The sequence below is a fragment of the Dendrobates tinctorius genome, unplaced genomic scaffold (genome assembly GCF_039654945.1).
Source record: "Dendrobates tinctorius isolate UK_male_01 unplaced genomic scaffold, ASM3965494v1 ptg000117l, whole genome shotgun sequence".
Taxonomy (NCBI): Eukaryota; Metazoa; Chordata; class Amphibia; order Anura; family Dendrobatidae; genus Dendrobates; species Dendrobates tinctorius.
This window is the reverse complement of record NW_027361785.1, coordinates 461,904-482,867: the sequence shown is the minus strand read 5'-3', so window position 1 is coordinate 482,867 and position 20,964 is coordinate 461,904. Positions and strand designations below refer to the sequence as shown.

Below are 20,964 nucleotides of genomic sequence, written 5' to 3'. Positions count from 1 at the left end.
TATTTTTGTTACCCAGGGGATCCCTTTGGACAGATTTTCTTGGTTTCCCCACCAAGCTAGGGAATGAATAGTTCTTGAACTTAGGGTAATACGACACTCTAGGTGTCCCCCTATTGCTGACTGGTTGGCTAATACGTCCCACTGGATATCTCTCGTGTGTAACTGAGCCCATTGGACTGCTGGCAGGCAGGCGGATAGAGAACCCAACAGTGACATAGCTTTCCTTAATGTCATGGAGGGATTTTGGATTGCTCTTGATATAATTTGAGCGATTTTCTCCTTCTTGCGGTATGGGAGGCGACACTCTTGAATGTTTGAGTCTAGTGTTAGACCCAAGAATTCCTGTACTCTGCTGGGCTCAAATCTTAATTTTTTCAGATTTAGAAGCCAGCCCAGGTCCCGTAGAGTGTCCATCACCCTGTCCCTTTGTTCTCGGCATTTTTGAGCAGAGCTGCCTGCTATTAAAAAATCGTCTAGATACGGGATTATTATTATGTCTTGCTCCCTTATATGGGCCACCATTTCTGCTACTATTTTGGTAAATACCTGTGGGGCTACCGATATTCCGAACGGCAGGGCTCTGTACTGGAATTCTTTCACCCTGCCCTTTATTGAGACGGCTAACCTGAGATATTTTCTGGAGTCTTTGTGGATGGGGACGTGATAATAGGCGTCGCTGAGATCTAAGGCTGGTTTCACATTTGCGTTTTTTTCGCGGTAATTTAGCGCTAAATAGCGCATGCGTTTTTTTTTCCTATACTTTGCATGGGATGCGCTTATGTGCGCATACACATGCGTTTGTACGCGTTTTACCGCGCATGCGTTTTTTTGCGGTATGCGCTCGGGCGCACAAAATGCAACTTGTTGCATTTTTTGTGCGTCCGATTTGCCTCAAAAAAACGCATGCGCGCGCAATGCGTTTTTTTACAGCAAGACACCCAATATAAGTCTATGGGTGCGCATATGTGCGCATTGGCATGCTTATGTATGCGTTTTTTTGCACATGCGTTTTTTTTTGTTAACCATGGAATTTAGGGGTTTGGGTTAGAGTTAGGGTTAGTTAAGGGGGTTTAGGGTTATTGTTAGGGTCAGGGTTAGGGTTAGGGTTAGGGTCAGGGTTAGGGTTAAGTATGGTTTGGTTAAGGGTTAGGGTCAGGGTTAGGGTTAGGGTTAGGGTCAGGGTTAGGGTTAGGGTTAAGTATGGTTTGGTTAAGGGTTAGGGTCAGGGTTAGGGTTAGGGTTAGGGTCAGGGTTAGGGTCAGGGTTAGGGTTAAGTATGGTTTGGTTAAGGGTTAGGGTCAGGGTCAGGGTTAGGGTTAGGGTTAAGTATGGTTTGGTTAAGGGTTAGGGTCAGGGTTAGGGTTAGGGTTAGGGTTAGGGTTAGGGTCAGGGTTAGGGTCAGGGTTAGGGTTAGGGTTAGGGTCAGGGTTAGGGTTAAGTATGGTTTGGTTAAGGGTTAGGGTCAGGGTTAGGGTCAGGGTTAGGGTTAAGTATGGTTTGGTTAAGGGTTAGGGTCAGGGTTAGGGTTAGGGTTAGGGTCAGGGTTAGGGTTAAGTATGGTTTGGTTAAGGGTTAGGGTCAGGGTTAGGGTTAGGGTTAGGGTTAAGGTTAGTTAGGGTTTGGGTTAGGGTTAAGTATGGTTTGGTTAAGGGTTAGGGTCAGGGTTAGGGTTAAGTATGGTTTGGTTAAGGGTTAGGGTTAGGGTCAGGGTTAGGGTCAGGGTTAGGGTTAGTAAAGTCATGGTTTGGGTTAGTGTGAGGGGCCACCTAATGTTGGAAAAAAACGCAAACGCGGTAAAAACGCACTAAAAACGCATACAAACGCATAAAAACGCTGCGTTTTTTTCATGCATGCTCATAAAAATGCTTGAAAAAAACGCAGCAGTTGTATGCTTTTGTATGCGTTTTTCAATGCGTTTTTTTGCGGGAAAAACGCGCTGCAAAAAAAAGCAAGTGTGAAACAGGCCTAACACCGCCATGAAGCAGTTCGGGAACAGGATTTTGGTGGTGGACCTGATCAACTCCATTTTGAAACTTTGATTCTTGACGTATTTGTTTAATTTTTTTAAATTTATGATCGTCTGAAAGGTAACGTCTGGTTTGGTTACCAGAAAAAGAAGGGAGTAGAACCCTCTGCCCATTTCCTGCAAGGGAACCTCCTGGAGGACTCCTTTTTTTTACTAGGCCTAGGACTTCGCTTTCTAGAGCTTCCTGCTCTTGCGTACTATATCTCAGTGGCGTTATTACATGCTTTTGAGGTGGGAGAGAGAGAAAGTCTATTCTTAGGCCCTCCTGGATTAGGTTTACAATCCATGGGTTGTTTGAGATTCGCCTCCAGGCTGCAAGGAAAAGGGTTAACCTTCCCCCCACCCTGGGCGAACTGTCACTTAGAGGGCTTTTTGTCTCGGGATGAGTTACCAAAGAAGAACCCCCTATCTCTTCTTCTGTCATCCCACTTTTGTTCCCTCGGTGGTCTCCTCTGAAAAAAACTTCCTATTCCGAAAGGGCCTCTTAAATGCTGCCAGCCCCAAATTTGGGAACCCTTTCTTCTTGTCCCCTGCTTTCTGGAGGATGTCATCTAACGTCTCCCCAAAAAGGAGTTTCCCTTCACAGGGGATTGAACACAATTTAATTTTGGTCTGTAGGTCCCCTGGCCAGCTTTTAAGCCATAGTGTTCTTCGGGCTGCATTTGAAAGTGCCGCTGTTTTGGACAATAATCGGACTGAAGACTAAGAAGACAGCCGCTCCCCTTATTACTGGGATAGAGTCAAAGATCTTATCCCTTGGTGTCCCTTCCCTCAATTGCTTTTCAAGTTGGTCCACCCATACCATTAGGGCTCTTGAAGTACGTGTCGCCGCTATGGCTACCCTGAGGTTACATCCTGCTGACTCCCATGCCCCTTTAAGAAAGGTATCTGCCTTTTTATCTATGGAATCCCTGAGGGTGCCCATGTCCTCAAAGGGAAGGGCGAATTTCTTTGAGGCCTTTGCGACTGCTACGTCGAGCTTCGGGGCTTTATCCCAAGATGTAGATGCCTCTTCCTCAAAAGGGATATTTTCTTTTAAGGGAAGGGACTGCAGTGTTTTTCCTGTCCGGCTTGTCCCATTCTTTTTTGATTAGGCCCTTCACAATTTCGTTTAGCGGGAATACTCTCCGTTTTTTCTGGCCTAGTCCACCAAATATTATGTCCTGGATTGTTTTATCGGGCCTAGGGTCCAACACCCCCATGGTAGACCTTACGGCCTTCACTAGTTTGTCTACCTCTTCTAGGGGAATACAGTGACGCCCTCCCATTTCCTCGTCTGAGGAATCAGACTCCGAGGTTTTAGACGTGATTTCTCCCAACGTCGAAGAGTCCGACTGGGAAGTTACTATCGTGTCTTTCTTCCTCGTTTTGTCCCTATGCTTAAGGGATACAAGGGCATTCTGAACCTCCGATTTGATTGTAGCCCTTAGGTCGGATGCGAAATCCGGAGTCTCCTGACAGAGAATTTCTTTTGTGCAAGACTCACATAGTTTTTTCTCCCATGATATAGGTAGGGGTCTAATGCAAGTGGGGCATTCCCTGTTCTTATTTTTTCCCCCTTCTTCTTTCCCTAATAAGGGAAAGGAATTGTATTACAATGGTATGGTGAACTTTCACAAAGATCACTTACCCCAAAAGTACGCGGCTGCAGGTACCGATCCAGGAGATGGAGTCAGGTCCTGGATAGGCTGATCTCCTGGTGGTGATTTGCTCCTTGCCGCTGACGTACTGCGCTGCGTGGAGTGACTGCTGGCACGGCCATCCCTGTCTCGTTCCTTTTGTCGGTGATGTTGGTGGTGCTGCTGCCTGGCATGCTGCTCCTGTTGCTGGTCACTATCCCCCATTGCTCTGGATCGCTTCCAGTCAGGAGTGTTTCTGAATCCACCATTTTAAATTTCCCGCCCCTGTGACATCACCGCTCCCATCCTGCACCGCGTCTGCCCGGGGAGAGCACTCCTGCGCATGCGCCGGTTCCAGGGAACCAGAAGCCGGTTCTACTTCCGGGGCAGCGGCCATCTTGGTACACCTCTGTACCATGGCGCTGCCCACACCTTTACTGGGTCCCTGCGAGCCCCGATCTCCTTTCCGGATCGGCGGTTCAGACGTCTCTCCCCCCGCTCACCCGGCAGCCCCGCATCTGCCCCGGCTTCGGGCACCGCACCCGCCGCGACAGGTGCATCCCCTCTGCCGTGTATCAGTCAGGTCAGCCCCAGATCCGGACCTTCAACACATGCAGGTACCACCGTACTGTGGGTCACCCGTCAGGGACAGGAACCCAACTGAAGGCGGAGGAGAGGTACCACCCTCTTTATCTGTAGGTTCCTGTCCCTGAAGGGCCGATCCCCTCTCTCCGTGGGCTGTCATGGGTGAGAGAGAAAGAGTGATCTCCTACGCCAGCAGGAAGTTTCGTCCCACTGAAAGAAACCTTGACAACTGCAGTTTCTTCAAACTGGAGTTCCTCGCCATAGTCTGATGTTATGATTGAGTCACCGTAGGAGGCAAAAACAGAAATGCTAGCTAAGTCCAGAAAACCAGAGAAGTTGGCAGCTATCGGATTGCAGACCCCTGAACTTATCAACACAACTAGCAGTAGCCGTGGGGGGTTCCTACGATGCCCTAGACCCCTCGATCACAGCCGGAGAAATAAATAGGCCTAAAGAAAGAGGAAATCTAAACTGCCCCAGAGCAGACCCCAAAGCAATAGGCAGACCCCACAAATAATGACGGTGAAGCAAGATGAAAACACTAACACAGACAGGAAGATAGGCTGAGCAAAGACGGGACCCAAACTAACTACATAGGAGAGGACAGAAAGGCTGCTGTCTGCAATCCGTGAAAAACCCTATGAAAATAAGAGCCAACAGACTGACAGTGAAAAAGGCCCTGAAGACGCTAGGCTTCAAAAAGCTATGTCAGTACTCAGGCATATACTGAAGACAGAGCTATAGGCACAAGGGGAATCAGCTCACCCCAGCAGAGAATGGCAGAATCCAGAAAAGCAAGGAAAACAAAAACAAAACACAAATGCAACAGGCAAAGCAAAAACTTAGCTTTAGGAGAGCAGGAATCAGACTGGTGTCCTAGAAGTCCACAGAGAAATCACCCGCAGGGCAGAAGGGCGTCGTCCGCCTTATATCCAGTCAGAGACTCCACTCAGCCAGTCATCATCATTAGGCTCAGGTGCTTGATAATCAGGCTCACTACCTTTCTTTACCAGAAGAGGGAGTTCCTCTGGCCTCAGTGTTGAAGGGAAAAATGAACTCACAACAGTCTGGGCTGTGACTGAACGATTCAAACATTACCTAGCTTCAGCCAAGTTTACCATCTTCACAGACAACAACCCGTTGACTCACTTGGAAACTGCCAAACTAGGTGCACTGGAGGAGCGATGGATGGCCCGGCTGTCTAACTATGAATTCACCATCAAGTACTGAGCGGGGCACAAGAATGCCAATGCTGATGCGCTGTCCAGAATGCCTAATCTGCCAGATGCAGGAGAAGACCCTGAGGCACTCGAAGAAATAGAGTAAGGCTACTTTCACACATCCGTTTTGTTTGTTCCGGCGGCATGCGGCGGAGAGTCGGACTGCCGGATCAGGCCTGCAGCGATGACACCGGATGCAGATGCGGCGCCTGATCCGGCTTGGAAATCATTTAAAGGAGCCGCACCGGGGACGAGAGAGAGAGACGGAGAGACGCGCACGCGCTGTGCTGTGCTGTGCCGGGCACTTGTGGGGTTAATACTCACAGTGCCCGGGCATGCGCTGTTGAAAAGCCTGTCCGTCACTGCAAAAAAACGTTGCAGCCAATGTTTTTTGCTGACGCCGGACGACGCAGGTTTGCCGTTTCCAGCAAAAACCGGAGGCGCCGCATGTCCATCCGGCACGATGCGACGATCATTACATTCTATGTGTCAAAACCGGATCCAATTCCGGATCCGGTTCTCACACTTTTCGCCGTATCGTGCCGGATTCAAAAAGACGGATGTGTGAAAGCAGCCTTACCTGCCTTCCACCGGCCAATTGCGGCCCAACGTGCCCAAGGAGTCAGAAACAGACGGTCTATCGTGAAAGAGGCCACCCTAAATCCATTGCCTCATCATGACTGGGCAGAAATGCAGGATAGCGACACCGCAGTCTGCCTGGTCAAGGAGCTACAGTCACAAGCTGACTCACGCCCAGGTCCAGATGCTCATGAAGAAACCCAGCAGTTGTGGAAGGAAAGAGGCAGGCTGTTCCTCTATGAGGGAAAGCTATGTCGGAGGAGTATCAATGACCGCACTCATGAGTTGGTCTGGCAAGTGGTAGTCCCAAAGAGGGAGACATCAAAGGTCTCGGAAGCATACCACAATGGAGCTGGACACTTCGGATGGAAGAAGTTGGAGGCCTTGCTCCGGGAGAGATTCTACTGGGCTGGTATGAGGAAGGCCATTGAAAACCACTTGAGTTGGTCGCCCTGTACCATGTGAAGCTGGTCCCAAGTCGTTCAGGCTACGTTTATGCTCTTACCATCGTTGACCACTACTCGAGATTCCTGGTAGTCGTGCCTGTCAAGGATCAAACAGCCAGGACAGCAGCCACAGCATTCCAACAGCACTTTTGTCGACCACACAGATATCCCGAGCGAGTGCTTACAGATCAAGGCCCAGCCTTTGAGGCGGAAGTGTTCCAGGAATTCTGTAACTTGTGCGGTTGCAAGAAGATCAGGACAACACCGTACCATCCACAGACCAATGGCATGTGTGAAAAGATGAATCAGGTAGTGATCTATCTACTGAAGACCTTGCCTTTGGAAGAGAGGAACCTGTAGCCAGAGAAGTTGCCAGATCTGGTAGACCTCTACAATCACATTCCTGTGAATTCCACCAACTGCACTCCAGCCTACCTAATGAGAGCAAGGCCTGGCAAGCTGCCTATTGATTATGGGAGTGCTGACACCTGAAGTGACATCACCAGATGCTGACTGGGATACGGAGCTGCAGCAACAGTACCGTAGAGTACAAGAGTGCATAGAAAAGAGTCTAGCTCAGGCGAGACAAAAACAAGAAAATAACTACAATCAACATGCACCTGCAGTTCCCTTGTCACCAGGAGAACAAGTCCTAAAGAGGAAAAGGAGGATGCATAAATTGGATGACCAATGGGAAGCTGAACCCTACATCATCTTACCATCAAACTTCGACAACACCAAAGTGTGCCTTATCAGTAAGCATGGAGGAGAAACCTCATCTGTAGTATTGAGGGATCATCTGAAACTGTGCCCTGACCAGCAAAAGGAAAGGATGGGAGAACAAAACAACCTTCAACCCATAGAAGAAGAAAAGGTCAACACTGTACTCGGATAATTTCCTGCAACCTAGACAAGAGTGGATCAAGCCATCGTAGTTCCCGTCCTAATCTTTCCCCAGCCTATTGCAATTGAAGTAGCAGAGACTCAAGACAACCCTGAAAATCAGGAAGTTCAGGCAGCTGATGCCACACCAGCAGTGGAGCCAGAGAATCCTCGCCCTCCCAGTGGTGAATCTGTCATGCTCACAGTGAGTCTAAGAGTTCGTAGACGGCTACTACCCAGTTTACCAACAGCAGTAACAGGCCCACTAAACCTAAATAGGCCATTAGAAGTACCCATGCTACACAGATCTACCCGTAGTACAAAAGGTGAGATCCCAGTTAGATATAGAGATTAAAGTGCAATTAGAAAATGTAAACTGTACATGTAAATATGCAACTTTTCAAGTTTATGTGCCTACAGAGACTCTGTAAGTACTTTTTGAACAATCTCAGTTTGTTTTGATAGACAATTGGACCACAGGACTATGTGTGGTCAAAACTCTACTTGTACATAGTTTACCACCTGCTCAGGAAAAAATTATGGACAATGACGCATGGACTAATCATCATCAGGACTATTTTTGAGCTTTGGTTTTTGTAATTTTTCATTTTTTTGAAATCCTGTTACATTTACAATTGTTCATTTGTTAATATGTTCTGCATGTTTTCTTCAGTCCGGGAGTACTGAATTGCACTAGGGGGGAATGTGGTGCCCCCAGGAGTATGGTCGCCACAGTGGCATTACCTTCCTCTTAGCGAGTGTAATTTCATGCTTGGAAGCAATGAAGGATCTCTCTATCAGGTAAATCAACACAGCACAGTTCCCACTCCAGGCCAGCAGAGGGAGCTCTGAACCAAAACTGGGGGAAGATCTGCTCTCTGGGGCCAGGAAGGGTAAGTTGGTTAGTTCATGTGAGGAGGGCGAAGTGTGTGGATGAGAGGAGAAGAGCTGGAGGATTGAGCAGAGTTCAGGCTCACTTCTAACGTGGCACATGATTCCGGATTCCGGTGTCCGAGGTTGTATGGATACTGATGTTCCTGCAGCAGAAACCGGAGGAATAGGAAGCTGTACATGCTCTGTTCCCACATAAGACTCGGAGGCACAACAGCAACATGTGAGCCAGAAGAAGGAGGCTACAGCTGTCGAGGGGGTTTTAAAAGAGAGCAAGCAAGAGGAACTTCAGTGTAACTCAGTACTGCATGTACCTCAGATAAGCACTAGAAAGGAGACTACACAACCCATCTGCATAGAGAGATTCCTGAGTTGCTTCCAGGCTGGCCAGCTCCTGTTCCATCTGTAATCTGGACTGCATTTGCAAAGCAAAGTAAAGGTAAAGGAAACTGCACCCTGTTGTGTCATCGCCTTCTTCCTGCAACCCCTTCAGCACTGCTACATCTCTGTGCCTAACACTGCACCCTCTTCCTCAACACCTATTCTCACTGCCCTGGGATGACAGCTCTACCTGTGGGGAGCTATTACATCCTTATACCATCTGTCCCAGAGGATCTGCCTGCAGCGTCTGCTTAACCCCTTCATTGCCGAGCACCACAGGTGGCGTTACGTATAATCCACTTATAAACTTTAACCAGCCACGCTTAACCCCTTTTACATGGACGCCCAGGGCCACGGACCAGGTCACCGCTACTGTGACCCTTCCCTCTGAGATAGCGGCCCCGTACCGAGTACCCCACTGCCCTGGCGGGCGATCCACACGCTCCGGTCCAGGGGAGCAGAGTCGCAACAGGCTATGGCTGGCATCCCGTGGGCATGGTATTGGAACAGTGAGCAGAGACAGGCCCATGGGCTCAGTTAAGTTTAGAGCCGCGCTTGTGCATAGAAGCGTTGGCTGTGTACAGGACCCGGCGCTGCAGTCCCCCTTACTGACCTGCATTCCAGAGACTCCACTGGATACCGGGGTTGTTGCAGCACCTGTAAATATGGCTGCATGAGTTTGTGGACTAGGGGCCCAACAAGTAGAACCACAGACCGCCTGTTGCCACCAGAAGCTGGACTGAGAGCTGAGGATCCCCATCTGAGGACAATTTTCCGGCCATCACAAAGGACTACTACCCTCATTGGGACATTTGCGGCTGAGGAAACCCCGGATACAATAAGCTTGCTGAGTGAACTGTTTCTATTTTGGCTATTTGTGCTTTTATTCCTTTATACATCCTCAGTTTAACTGTTTATCTCCCTGCAAGGAGTATCTTTACTTTTAATTAAATTGTTAACCCTTGCTTTGCCTTCCTTGTGTCACTCCATCTTGCAACCTGATTACACTACTTACAAACACATATACAGTACATAATTTGATGAATTATATGCAATTTCTGTAGCACCTTTGTACATATGGATCTTTATGGGTTATGTAAACAACAAGTATTATACATGTAATGCATGATGTAATATATGCAAAATACTCTGTTTTATGGTATATACCGTAGCTTAAATTAATCCAGGTACATATCCAGATTCATGAGGGAGACTTTATTCTGATGCTCTGATACCACAGATTTTTCACCAGTGATCAAATCTTGAACCACATACAATTTTTAATATGGTTTTCAATCATCTGAAAATTAAAGTTGTAATTTATCTCCTGTTTAGTATATTTTGCATCATTTGGATCTCCATTCTATCTTTTCTAATGGTCTTAAAACGTCCAAGGCTCCAAATATAATTTACATGAATATGTATAATTCGATTACTGGAAAAACAAGAACACTTACTGGTACATTAAAAAGCACAAATATATCCCAGTGTCGTTTAAAGATGTTGGAAGAAACCATAGATTATTTCCAGTACTGTGCACCCGGTCACTTTTATTTGAAGAAATCGGCTGAGAATCTGTTTTCCGATACCATGTGGCATTGATCTTAATTGACCGATACTCCGTGCACTCTATAACATATGCCTCGCCTTCATTTGCCTTATTTATTTTACTAGAAGAAACTGTAAAAGTAACATTAAAATCCATTACGAGCAAGAAGCAGAATATATACCTACAGAAAAAGACTTGTTACAATTTCTCCCATTCAAGCAAACAAGAGTTTCATGCATGACTTCTATGCAATACAGAGCCAGAATGTCTCCTCCTGGTAGAGTTCTGGCTCCCTCCTCTTGGCTAGAAAGTCTCTCAATGACAGTCCTAGTCCACGACAGCTGCAGAAAATATTGCGTCTGCCTATGACTTTCCCCTCCACAGGATAAGTGATGGCTTGCTGATTGCTAGGGGTCCCACTGCTAGAACTCTCACTATTTCTAAGAGCAAGACTATGCAGTACACCATCTTAATGAAATTGTCTTACACCTTGATGACACATTGGTAGGATTGGTCAGCAATTTGGGATTGATGTTGGGTTTGAAATCCATCACTTGCACTGATCAGTTGATATCTGCTCAGGCAGTGGTTGACTATAAGCAATGTATGAGAAGAACACTGGAGCTCCATACACTGTGCAGTGGCCACCAATAGTGCACCAATATATCAGTCCATGACAACTTCTTTAATGAAGAGTCAGTCAAACATGCAAACCCCCTCTATATTCTTTGTCTGGGGACTGTAAGTCTTGTAGCCATGAATAGAGTGGTGGTGCTTACATTTTACACCAAGTCCATTAAACGTGGTATTGTGGTGCCCCATTCTCGGGATTGGAGTGGGTCACAGTGGTGGAACTAATTGCAATGTGCAAATTATCACCTATCCTATGGAAAGAAATATCTTGGTAACTTAGGATAACCCCTTCAAAAGCAAATTTTAGGGAGAATTGCACATATTTTTTGCTGCATTTTTCCTAGTGTTTTTTTTCCAGATGCATCCTGCTTTAGGTATCACCAATTGATAAGCGCCTTACATATTTATTTATATAGCAATTATTGAGTTCATTTAGGATCTTTAAAATCCAAATGGTAGGAGCTGAGGCTCAGGGTGATTGCCAGCAGAAAATTGTTACCATATTGTGATAGGGGGCCGGATTTTGGGGTGGTCCACTGCTTAGAACGTCCAGACGACACAGACACCAGACGATGCAAAGACGAGACGGAGGCAGACTTCAGTTGTAACAGATCCGGGTTTATTGGTCGTCCTCCTGACGACCATAGCCATGCACCGCAGTTCCTTTACAGCTCTCCGTTTCCAGGCCCGGGTACCTTCACCTTTCCTTCAGTCGTAGTGACATTCCTCCGGGATCTTTCGCTGGGGCAGTCCTAGACCAATCTACCGCCAGCACTTCACCTGTCCGAGGTCGTCGTCCAATCGGTACCCCCGGGGCCTCTTCTGTCCTGTGGTCTGTTGCGTCAGGGCCACCCCCCTGACTGTCTCTTCCTGTTAGTCCCCTGGCCAAGCTCTACCACCATTCTCAGTCTTCTGTCCTGAGTCTTCTCCTCCTGAGCTCCTCCCGGGACTAGCCTCACCTGGAACCCCAACCTGTCCCATTTATCCCCTCTCTCACTGGGAATTTCCCTCCTGGGTTCCTATCTCCCCGCCCCCCATGACTAAGCAGTTTCTATAGCCGTAAGCTGATGTCAAGTCCTGAACTACACTCCCCCCTGTCATCTTGTAGTCAAATTTCGGTACTGCACTCCCTTTTCTGTCTTTCCCTGCTGTTACCTTTCTGTCATTGCCAATCTCCGTCTATAGTGCACAAATCGTCCCCTCCTACTTCCAGTCAAGTCTGTCCGTCAAGTCACCTTCCCCACACTGTCATGATATTAACCCTTTTTCAGATTGAATATGGCTCAGACATCTACCAAATAACAAGATCTGGCTTCTAAAACCTCCTGTATCCAGCTGGTATTGCTTGGAAAAACTGTTGAGGGCCAGTCTTGCATATAATATAGTATTACATGTCATTACTGACATTCAGTTATTTGGAAGACTATGGAGTAATGAGATGATCAGTTATCGACTGTTGCTAATAGACCAGGGAACTTGCTTCTATGACATCCGAGTTCGGCATAGACCAGGGAACTTGCTTCTATAACATCCATGTTCGGCATAAACAAAAGGGCTGCATTCATAAGAAATCCCCTTTAATTCTATGGAGTTGACGGTAAGCACTCACTGTGAGAGATTTAGCAATGCAATACATTGGGAGACATGGGGCCCAAGGAAATACATTTATTCATCAGCTACATGTTCCATGCAAAATTCACATGGTTTATAAGGGCTGGTTTATACTTACAGGAAAATAAAGACGCAAGTAGTGCAAATCTACACAGCAATTCCATGACAAACCTAATAAAAATAGAAAAAAGCATGCAGTTTTATTCACATTAAGTAAATTGCAGATATGATTCTACATCTAAAGTTCTTATTCTTTACAAGTTGTGTATCTCTGTGTATCAGCAATATAAATGAACTGCTTAACTCCTTCACATCATGGCCATTTTCCGTTTTATTGGTTTTCATTTTTTCCTCCCCTTCTTCCAAAAGCCATACATTTTTTACATTTACATAAATATAGCCATGCGAGAGCTTGTTTTTTGTGGGACCAGTTGTACATTTAAATGGCACCATAGATTTTGCCGTATAGTTTGCTGGAAAATTGGAAAAAAATTCCAAGGGTGACGAAATTGCAAAAAAAGTGCAATTTCACAGCATTTTTTTTGTTTTCTTCATTTACCATGTTCCATATGTGGTAAAACTGGCCTGGCAACATGATGCCTCAGGTCAGTATAAGAATGCCAATCCCATACATTTGCAGCTTATTTTTTTTATTTAATTGGTGCTGCTGATCCACTCAACTTTCCTGCCTTGTGTGTCTATATGAATTGCATATAATCCTTCCCTGGCATTGCACTGCTTTTGTATCCATAATGAATTCACTCCTCTTGTATCTTCCATGCACACCTGAGTAGTCAATCCCTCCCCCCTTTTTCATCACCTCTCTTTGACTCAGAACATGTGGCCTGAGCAATCACGCCCACAACCCCCTCACAGCTGACACCTCAATTGCACATATATTTAGGGCCATGAGTCTGACCAGACATGTCTGACCATCCATATTTCAAATTACAGATTTCTAATTACAGTACTGTGAATTAGACTAGAATTGGACTGGAATTTGACTCTAAGGTAACAACATGTATAACCTCTACAATGTTTTGGTATCTTCTCACTTTCACCCCCATACTCCTTACTTTCATCTTAACTCCTATAATCCCCCCACCCAGTAAGGACCTAGCAATTTCCCCTTTCACATAAAATCCTTTCTGTTCCTCCACATAAAATCCTTTTTCTCCAGACACACAAGGCCACATCATGTCTTATCCTGCTCCCACCTTCTAATGCTCTGTCTGTTACTCCTCATTGCTGGCGACATATCCCCAAATCCTGGCCCTCCTCAACACATCCCCACACTCACTTCTAACATCCAGCCTCAATCCTCTACACGTTTTCACAACCATGATAACCTCATTCTCATTCATCCAGCCCCCACTCCCCCGGTCCCCCTACCTGGAGCACTATGGAACGCACACTCTGTCTGCAACAAGCAGTCATTTATCCATGACCTCTTCATCACCAACAAACTCTCCTTCCTTGGCATCACCGAAACCTGGCTCACCCCCTCTGACTCAGCCTCTCTAGCCGCACTCTATGGTGGATTCCACCTCTCTCACACCCCTCGCCCCAGCAACAAACGTGGTGGAGGAGTTGGCTTAGATAAGAATGAAGTGATCAAACAGAGTCAGCATGGGTTTGTAACTAATAAGTCATGTCAGACTAACTTAATTTCCTTCTATGACGGTATCACTGATTGGGTGGATCAAGGAAATGCTGTAGATATAGTATATCTTGACTTCAGCAAAGCATTTGACAAAGTCTCTCATACAATCCTTATTGAAAAAATGACTAAGTATGGAATGGACAAGGCAACTGTTAGGTGGATTCATAACTGGCTTAGTGATCGGACCCAAAGAGTGGTCGTAAATGGCTGCACATCCAGTTGGAAGAATGTCTCAAGTGGGGTACCACAGGGCTCTGTCCTGGGCCCTGTATTGTTCAACATCTTTATCAACGATTTAGATGAAGGAATTGAGGGTAAACTGATTAAATTTGCTGATGACACAAAGCTAGGAGGGATAGCTAATACTAGAGAAGAGAGAGAGAGGATTCAAAAAGATTTAAATAAACTGGAGAAGTGGGCAGCAACTAACAGAATGGTTTTTAACAGGGAGAAATGCAAAGTACTACATCTGGGCAATAAAAATGAAAAAAGCATATATAGAATGAGAGGAATAGGGCTAAGTGACAGCACATGTGAAAAAGACTTGGGTATACTAATAGATCACAGACTGAATATGAGTCAACAGTGTGATGCAGCAGCAAAAAAGGCAAATGCAATTCTAGGATGTATGAACAGAAGCATACAGTCTAGATCACGTGAAGTCATTATTTCCCTCTACTCCTCTTTGGTCAGACCTCATCTGGAATATTGTGTCCAGTTTTGGGCACCACATTTTAAAAAAGACATCAACAAACTGGAGCAAGTTCAGAAAAGAGCGACCAGAATGGTGACCCGTCTGCAAACCCTGTCTTATGAGGAAAGGTTGCAGGATTTGGGAATGTTTAGTTTGCAAAAGAGAAGACTGAGAGGAGACTTAATAGCTGTCTACAAATATCTAAAGGGCTGTCACATTGTAGAAGGATCAACTTTATTCTCATTTGCACAAGGAAAGACTAGAAGCAATGGGATGAAACTGAATGGCAGGAGACACAGATTAGATATTAGAAAAAACTTTTTGACAGTTAGAGTGATCAATGAGTGGAACAGGCTGCCACGAGAAGTGGTGAGTTCTCCTTCAATGGAAGTCTTCAAACAGAGGCTGGACAGACATCTGACTGGGATGATTTAGCGAATCCTGCTTTGAGCAGGGGGTTGGACCAGATGGCCCAGGAGGTCCCTTCCAACTCTACGATTCTATGATTCTATGATTCCTTTCCGATACCTGCTCCTTTACCCCAATTCCACTACCACCCTCCGCCACTCTTCCCTCGTTTGAGGTGCAATCCATCCGCATCTACTCCCCCTACAGCTGGCTGTCATCTACCACCCCCCAGAACTAGCCAGCTCCACCTTTCTCAACCACTTCACCACCTGGCTGCTTCATTTCCTCTCTGCTGACATCCCCACTATCATCATGGGTGACTTCAACATCCCCATTGACGCTTCCACCCCAGCTGCCTCTAAACTTATCGCTCACTGCCTCCTTTGGCCTCACTCAATGGTCCTCTGCAGTCACTCACAAAGATGGTCACACGCTGGACCTTATCTTCACCCGCCTCTGTTCCCTTACTAATCTCACTAACTCACCCCTTCCCCTGTCTGACCACAACCTACTGACATTCTCTTCCCTCATTTCTCCTAGTGTGCAACTCCCACTCACAAATTCGCTCACCCTTGCAGAAATCTCAAACACATCAATTTATAATCGCTCTCTGAGCCCCTCCTCCCTCTTACAGACATATCTTCACTTCATGACACAGATTCTGCTGCCACCTTTTATAACACTACAATAAGAGCAGCACTTGATTCAGCCACCCCCCTCACACATAGCAAAACTGGTACAATCAATAGGCAGCCCTGGCTGACCAGCTGAGACGGGCTTCCAGGGTTGCTGAGCAGAGATGGAAGAAATCCCGCTCTGCCAAGCACTTAACCGCATACAAGCAGTCCCTCACCAGCTTCAAGACCACGCTCAATGCTGCAAAACAAACTTATTCCTCATCCCTCATATCCTCCCTGTCTCACAACCCTAAACAGCTTTTCAACACTTTCAATTCTCTACTCTGTCCCCCAGCACCACCTCCTTCTCCTCTCATTACCGCTGAAGACTTTGCCGCCTTCTTTAAGCAGAAGATTGATACGATCAGAGAAAACTTTGGCCCACAGCCCCCAATGCCCCTCTTAGTTGCTCAGCCCTGTTCCTCCAAAACCAACTTCTCCACCATGACAGAAGATCAGCTCTCCACCCTCCTATCAAGATCACACTTCACCACTTGCAAGCTTGACGCACTCCCGTCCCACCTCATCCCTAACCTCGCCACAGTCTTCATCCCTACTCTAACACACCACTTCAACCTCTCACTTACAAATGGTGTGCTCCCCTCATCCATGCCTCGATCACATCCATCCGCAAAAAGCCCTCCCTTGACCCATCCTCTGTGTCTAGCTATCGCCCGATATCTCTTCTCCCTTATGCCTCAAAACTACTGGAACAGCATGTCCATCTTGAACTCTCCTCCCACCTCTCCTCCTGCTCCCTCTTTGACCGGTTACAATCTGGCTTCCAACTGCAGCACTCAACTGAAACTGCCCTTACTAAAGTCACCAATGACCTACTAACTGCCAAGAGCAAGCGACACTACTCTGTCCTCCTTCTCCTGGACCTGTCTTCTGCCTTCGACACTGTGGATCATTGCCTCCTGCTACAGATTCTCTCATCTCTTGGCATCACAGGTTTGGCCCTATCCTGGATCTCATCATATCTAACAGACCGAAAATTCAGTGTCTCCCGCTCCCACACCACCTCCTCACCTCTACCCCTGTCTGTCGGTGTTCCTCAAGGATCAGTTCTAGGACACCTACTCTTCTCCATCTACACCTTCGGCCTGGGACAGCTCATAGAATCCCACAGGTTGCAGTGTCATCTCTATGCCGATGACATGCAGATCTACTTATCTGGACCTGACCTCACCTCCTTACTTACCAAAATCCCACAATGTCTGTCTGCTATTTCAGATTTCTTCTCTGCCCGCTTTCAAAAACTGAACATGGACAAAACAGAAATCATAATCTTTCCCCCATCTCACTCTACCCCTCCACCAGACCCATCCATCAATGTGAATGGCTACTCACTTTCCCCAGTCCCGCATGCTCGGTGCCTCGGAGTGATCCTTGACTCTGCCCTCTCTTTCAAGCCACATATCCAAACCCTTGCCTCCTCCTGCCATCTCAAACTCAAAAATATTTCCCGGATCTGTGCATTTCTTGACAATGAAATCACAAAAACACTAATGCATGCCCTTATCTCCCGCCTCGACTACTGCAACCTCCTACTCTCTGGTCTCCACTCTAGCACCACCTCAATCCATCCTGCACTCTGCTGCCCGACTAATCCACCTGTCTCCCCGTTATTCCCCAGCCTCTCCTCTCTGCCAAGCCCTTCATTGGCTTCTTATTGTCCAGAGGCTCCAGTTCAAAACCCCAACTATGACATACAAAGCCATCCACAACTTGTCTCCTCCATACATCTGTGACATGGTCTCCCAGTACTCACCCACACGCAATCTTCGATCCTCTCAAGATCTCCTTCTCTACTCCCCTCTTATTTCTTCTTCCCACAACCGCATACAAGACTTCTCCCGTGCTTCCCCCATACTCTGGAACTCTCTAACCTAACACATCAGACCCTCGCCTACCATGGAAACCTTCAAAAATAACCTGAAGACTCTCCTCTTCCGACAAGCCTACAACCTGCAGTGATTCTCAGTCTACTGAACCTCCGCACGACCAGCTCTACCCTTTTCTAGTGTATCCTCACCCATCCCCTGTAGACTGTGAGCCCTTGCGGGCACGGTTCTCTCTCCTTCTGTACTTGTGTGTGTCTTGTATTGCTCATGTTTATTGTACTTGTCTATATTTGCCCCTTTTCACATGTAAAGCGCCATGGAATAAATGGCGCTATAAAAATGTATAATAATAATAATAATAATAATAATAGGTGAAAAAAATTTGTATGAAAAAAGTGTTTTTTGCTTTTGATATTTTCCAAGACCCATAGAGTTTCCATTTTTCTGTAACTGTTGCTGTATTAAGGTTTTATTTTTGTGCCTTGAGCTGATGTTTTTATTGCTTTAATTTTGGGGTAGATACATTGTTTTGATCACCTCCTATTACATTTATTGCAGTGTTGCGGTGGCCAAAAAACTTAATTCTGGCATTTTGATTTTTTTCTCTCGTTATGTTATTTACCAGTCTGATTAATTGCTTTTTCATTTTTTGTTAGATCTGACATAGAATTCAAGATATGATCACAGCTTTATACTGAAAGATCAAAAAATGTTGTGTACCCCAAAATTTTACCAGCAACAACCCTAACTTATCCCTCACAAAACCAGCCCCAACTCAGGTCCATCTCTTGTCATTGGAAATATAGGGGGCTACCACAATTCTGGTACAATAAAGATTCTGGAAAAGCTCCCACCCCTTCAAATAAAATCCAGTAAAATATGAGCACCCAAATTCAAATGCCTTCCTCCTTCTGAGCCCCACTGTGAATAAACCTCAGAAAGTGGCCACACGTTTGGCATTATTGTAGTGGGGAGAGATCAATGGGGTGCATGTCTCCATAAACACAAATTTGGCACAATGTATGGGGTCGCTACAATATATGTGAGTACTACACTTTATGGGGGCACAATGTGTGGTCACTGAACTAGCAGATTTGCAATTCTCCAGAAAAAAAACAGAGTGGATGGTTCAAAATAGTCACGGCAATTTCTGCAATGGGGTCACTTTTGGCGTTTTTGTGTTGTCCTGGCACTTTAGGGTCTCGGCAAATGTTGCCCACAAACTAATCCAGCAAAATCTGTGTTCCAAAAGCCAAATAGTGCTCCTTCCTTCTCAGCCCTGACGTGTTGCCAAGCAGTGGTTTCTAAGGACATATGGGGCAGCACCACATTTGGGAGAACTTGAGGAATAAATTGCAGTGTCCAGTTTCACCTGTTAACCCTTGTGTAACTGACAAATTTTCAGCAAAAAAAAAAATTAAATTTTTACCACTAAAATATCATATCCCATATCCCAATGTTCTAAAATTCTCTGAGGCACCTGTGGGTTCAAAATACTTACTTCACCCCTAGATGAAATCCGAAAACAGTGATATTTCCAATATGGGGTTACTTAAGGGGTTCCTGATTATTTAGCACCTGAGGGTCTCTGCTAATGGCCCCCACAATCTCTTCATATGGAATCTAAAAGCCAATTAGCGTTCCTTCCCATCCGAACCCTGCCGTGTGTTCAAACAGTAGTGTACCACCACATATGAGGTCAGTAAGAATTGCATAGCAAATTATGAGGTCCATTTTCACCTATTACCCCTCTTGAAAAATATAAATTGTGTGTTTAAATGGTATTTTATTGGAAAAAAATGGCTGTAAGCCACAATCATTAACATTAACAGAAATAAACACTTGAAATACATCGCTCTGTTTGTAATGACTTTATATAATAGTGTATATAAGTTTTGCTTTTTGTATTGAAGAGCTAAAATAAATTAACTTTTTGATGATATTCTAATTTAGTGAGAAGCACTTGTAATTTTTTGTTTTCACATCTAAATATTATAAAGTTTTTATGAATCACCTATATGTTAACAATGCTCAGTACACCCCTAGATGAATTCCTTGAGGGGTTTAGCTTCCAATATGTGGTCACTTGTGGGGATTCCTGCTTTTTTGTCACCTCAAGGGCTCAGCTAGTGGAGGCCACAATCTGTTCAAATAGAATTTGCATTCTAAAAGCCTAGTAGCACTCCTTCCCATCCTATCCCTGCCGTAAACGCAGACAATAGTGTACATCCACATATGGGATACTGCTACGTTTGGTAAAAACTGCATAAGAAATTATGGAGTGCATTTTCTCCTAATACCCGCCTGTGTAAATTATAAATTTAGTGCTAAAACAGCATTTTAGTGGAAAAAAAATGTAATTTTTTGGCTTTCACATCTAAATTTTATAAAGTTTTGTGAATCACCTGTAGGTTAAACATGCTCAGTACACCACTGCATGAATTCCTTCAATGGTCTAGTTTCCAAATTGGGGTCACTTTTGGGGGATTCTGCTGTTTTGGCATGTCAGGATGCCAGCAAATGCGGCATGGCATTCACAATCTATTCCAGACAAATTTACGCTCCAAAAAGCAAATAGCTCTTTTTCTTTGCTAGCCCTGCCATGTGCCCAAACAGCAGTTTTTGACCACATATGAGATATAATCACGTTCGGCAGAAGTTGTGTAACTAATTCTGGGGTCCATTTTTTCCTATTATCCATTATGAAAATTACAAATTTGGGGCAAAAACAATATTTTAGCAGAAAAAAAAATAATTTTCATTTTCACATCTATATTTTAAAAAGTTATGTGAGCCACCTATTGGTTCAACAAGGTCAACACAGCCCTAGATGAATTCCTCGATAGGTCTAGTTTCCAAAATAGGGTCACTTGTGGAGGTTTCTGCTATTTTGCTACTTCAGGGGTGCTCCAAATGAGACATGGTGTTTGCAATCTATTCCAGCCAAATTTACATTCCAAATACCAAAAGTCTTTGTCCCTTCCGAGCCCTGATACATGTCTAAAAAGAACTTTTTGACTACATGTGAGGTATCGTCACACTCATAATAAAGTGGGTAACACCAGTGGATAAAACCCTTGAGGGTATCCAAAATGAGGTCACTTGTTGGGGGTTTCTGCCATTTAGGCACTTCAGGTGCCCTGCAAATGTGACATGGCACCTGCAATCTATTTCAGCCAAATTTGTGTTCCAAAATTCAAATGGTGCTATTTCCCTGAGAGCCCTGCACATGTGGGGTATCATCATGCTCAGA

General features: G+C 45.4%; 1 protein-coding gene across 1 annotated transcript in view; it reads right to left on the bottom strand.

Moving 5' to 3' along the window:
• LOC141101396 (interleukin-1 receptor-like 1) overlaps window positions 1-12,589 on the bottom strand; it is a 148,355-nt gene extending 135,766 nt beyond the window's left edge. Inside the window, exons 1-2 of the mRNA XM_073590459.1 lie at window positions 12,541-12,589; window positions 10,087-10,309 (exon numbers count right to left, since the gene is read on the bottom strand). Of these exons, the coding sequence (XP_073446560.1) occupies window positions 10,087-10,309; window positions 12,541-12,586 (269 nt within the window). The 5' untranslated portion in view covers window positions 12,587-12,589. The remainder of the gene's footprint in view (window positions 1-10,086; window positions 10,310-12,540) is intronic.
• Between the last annotated feature and the right edge of the window lie 8,375 nt (window positions 12,590-20,964).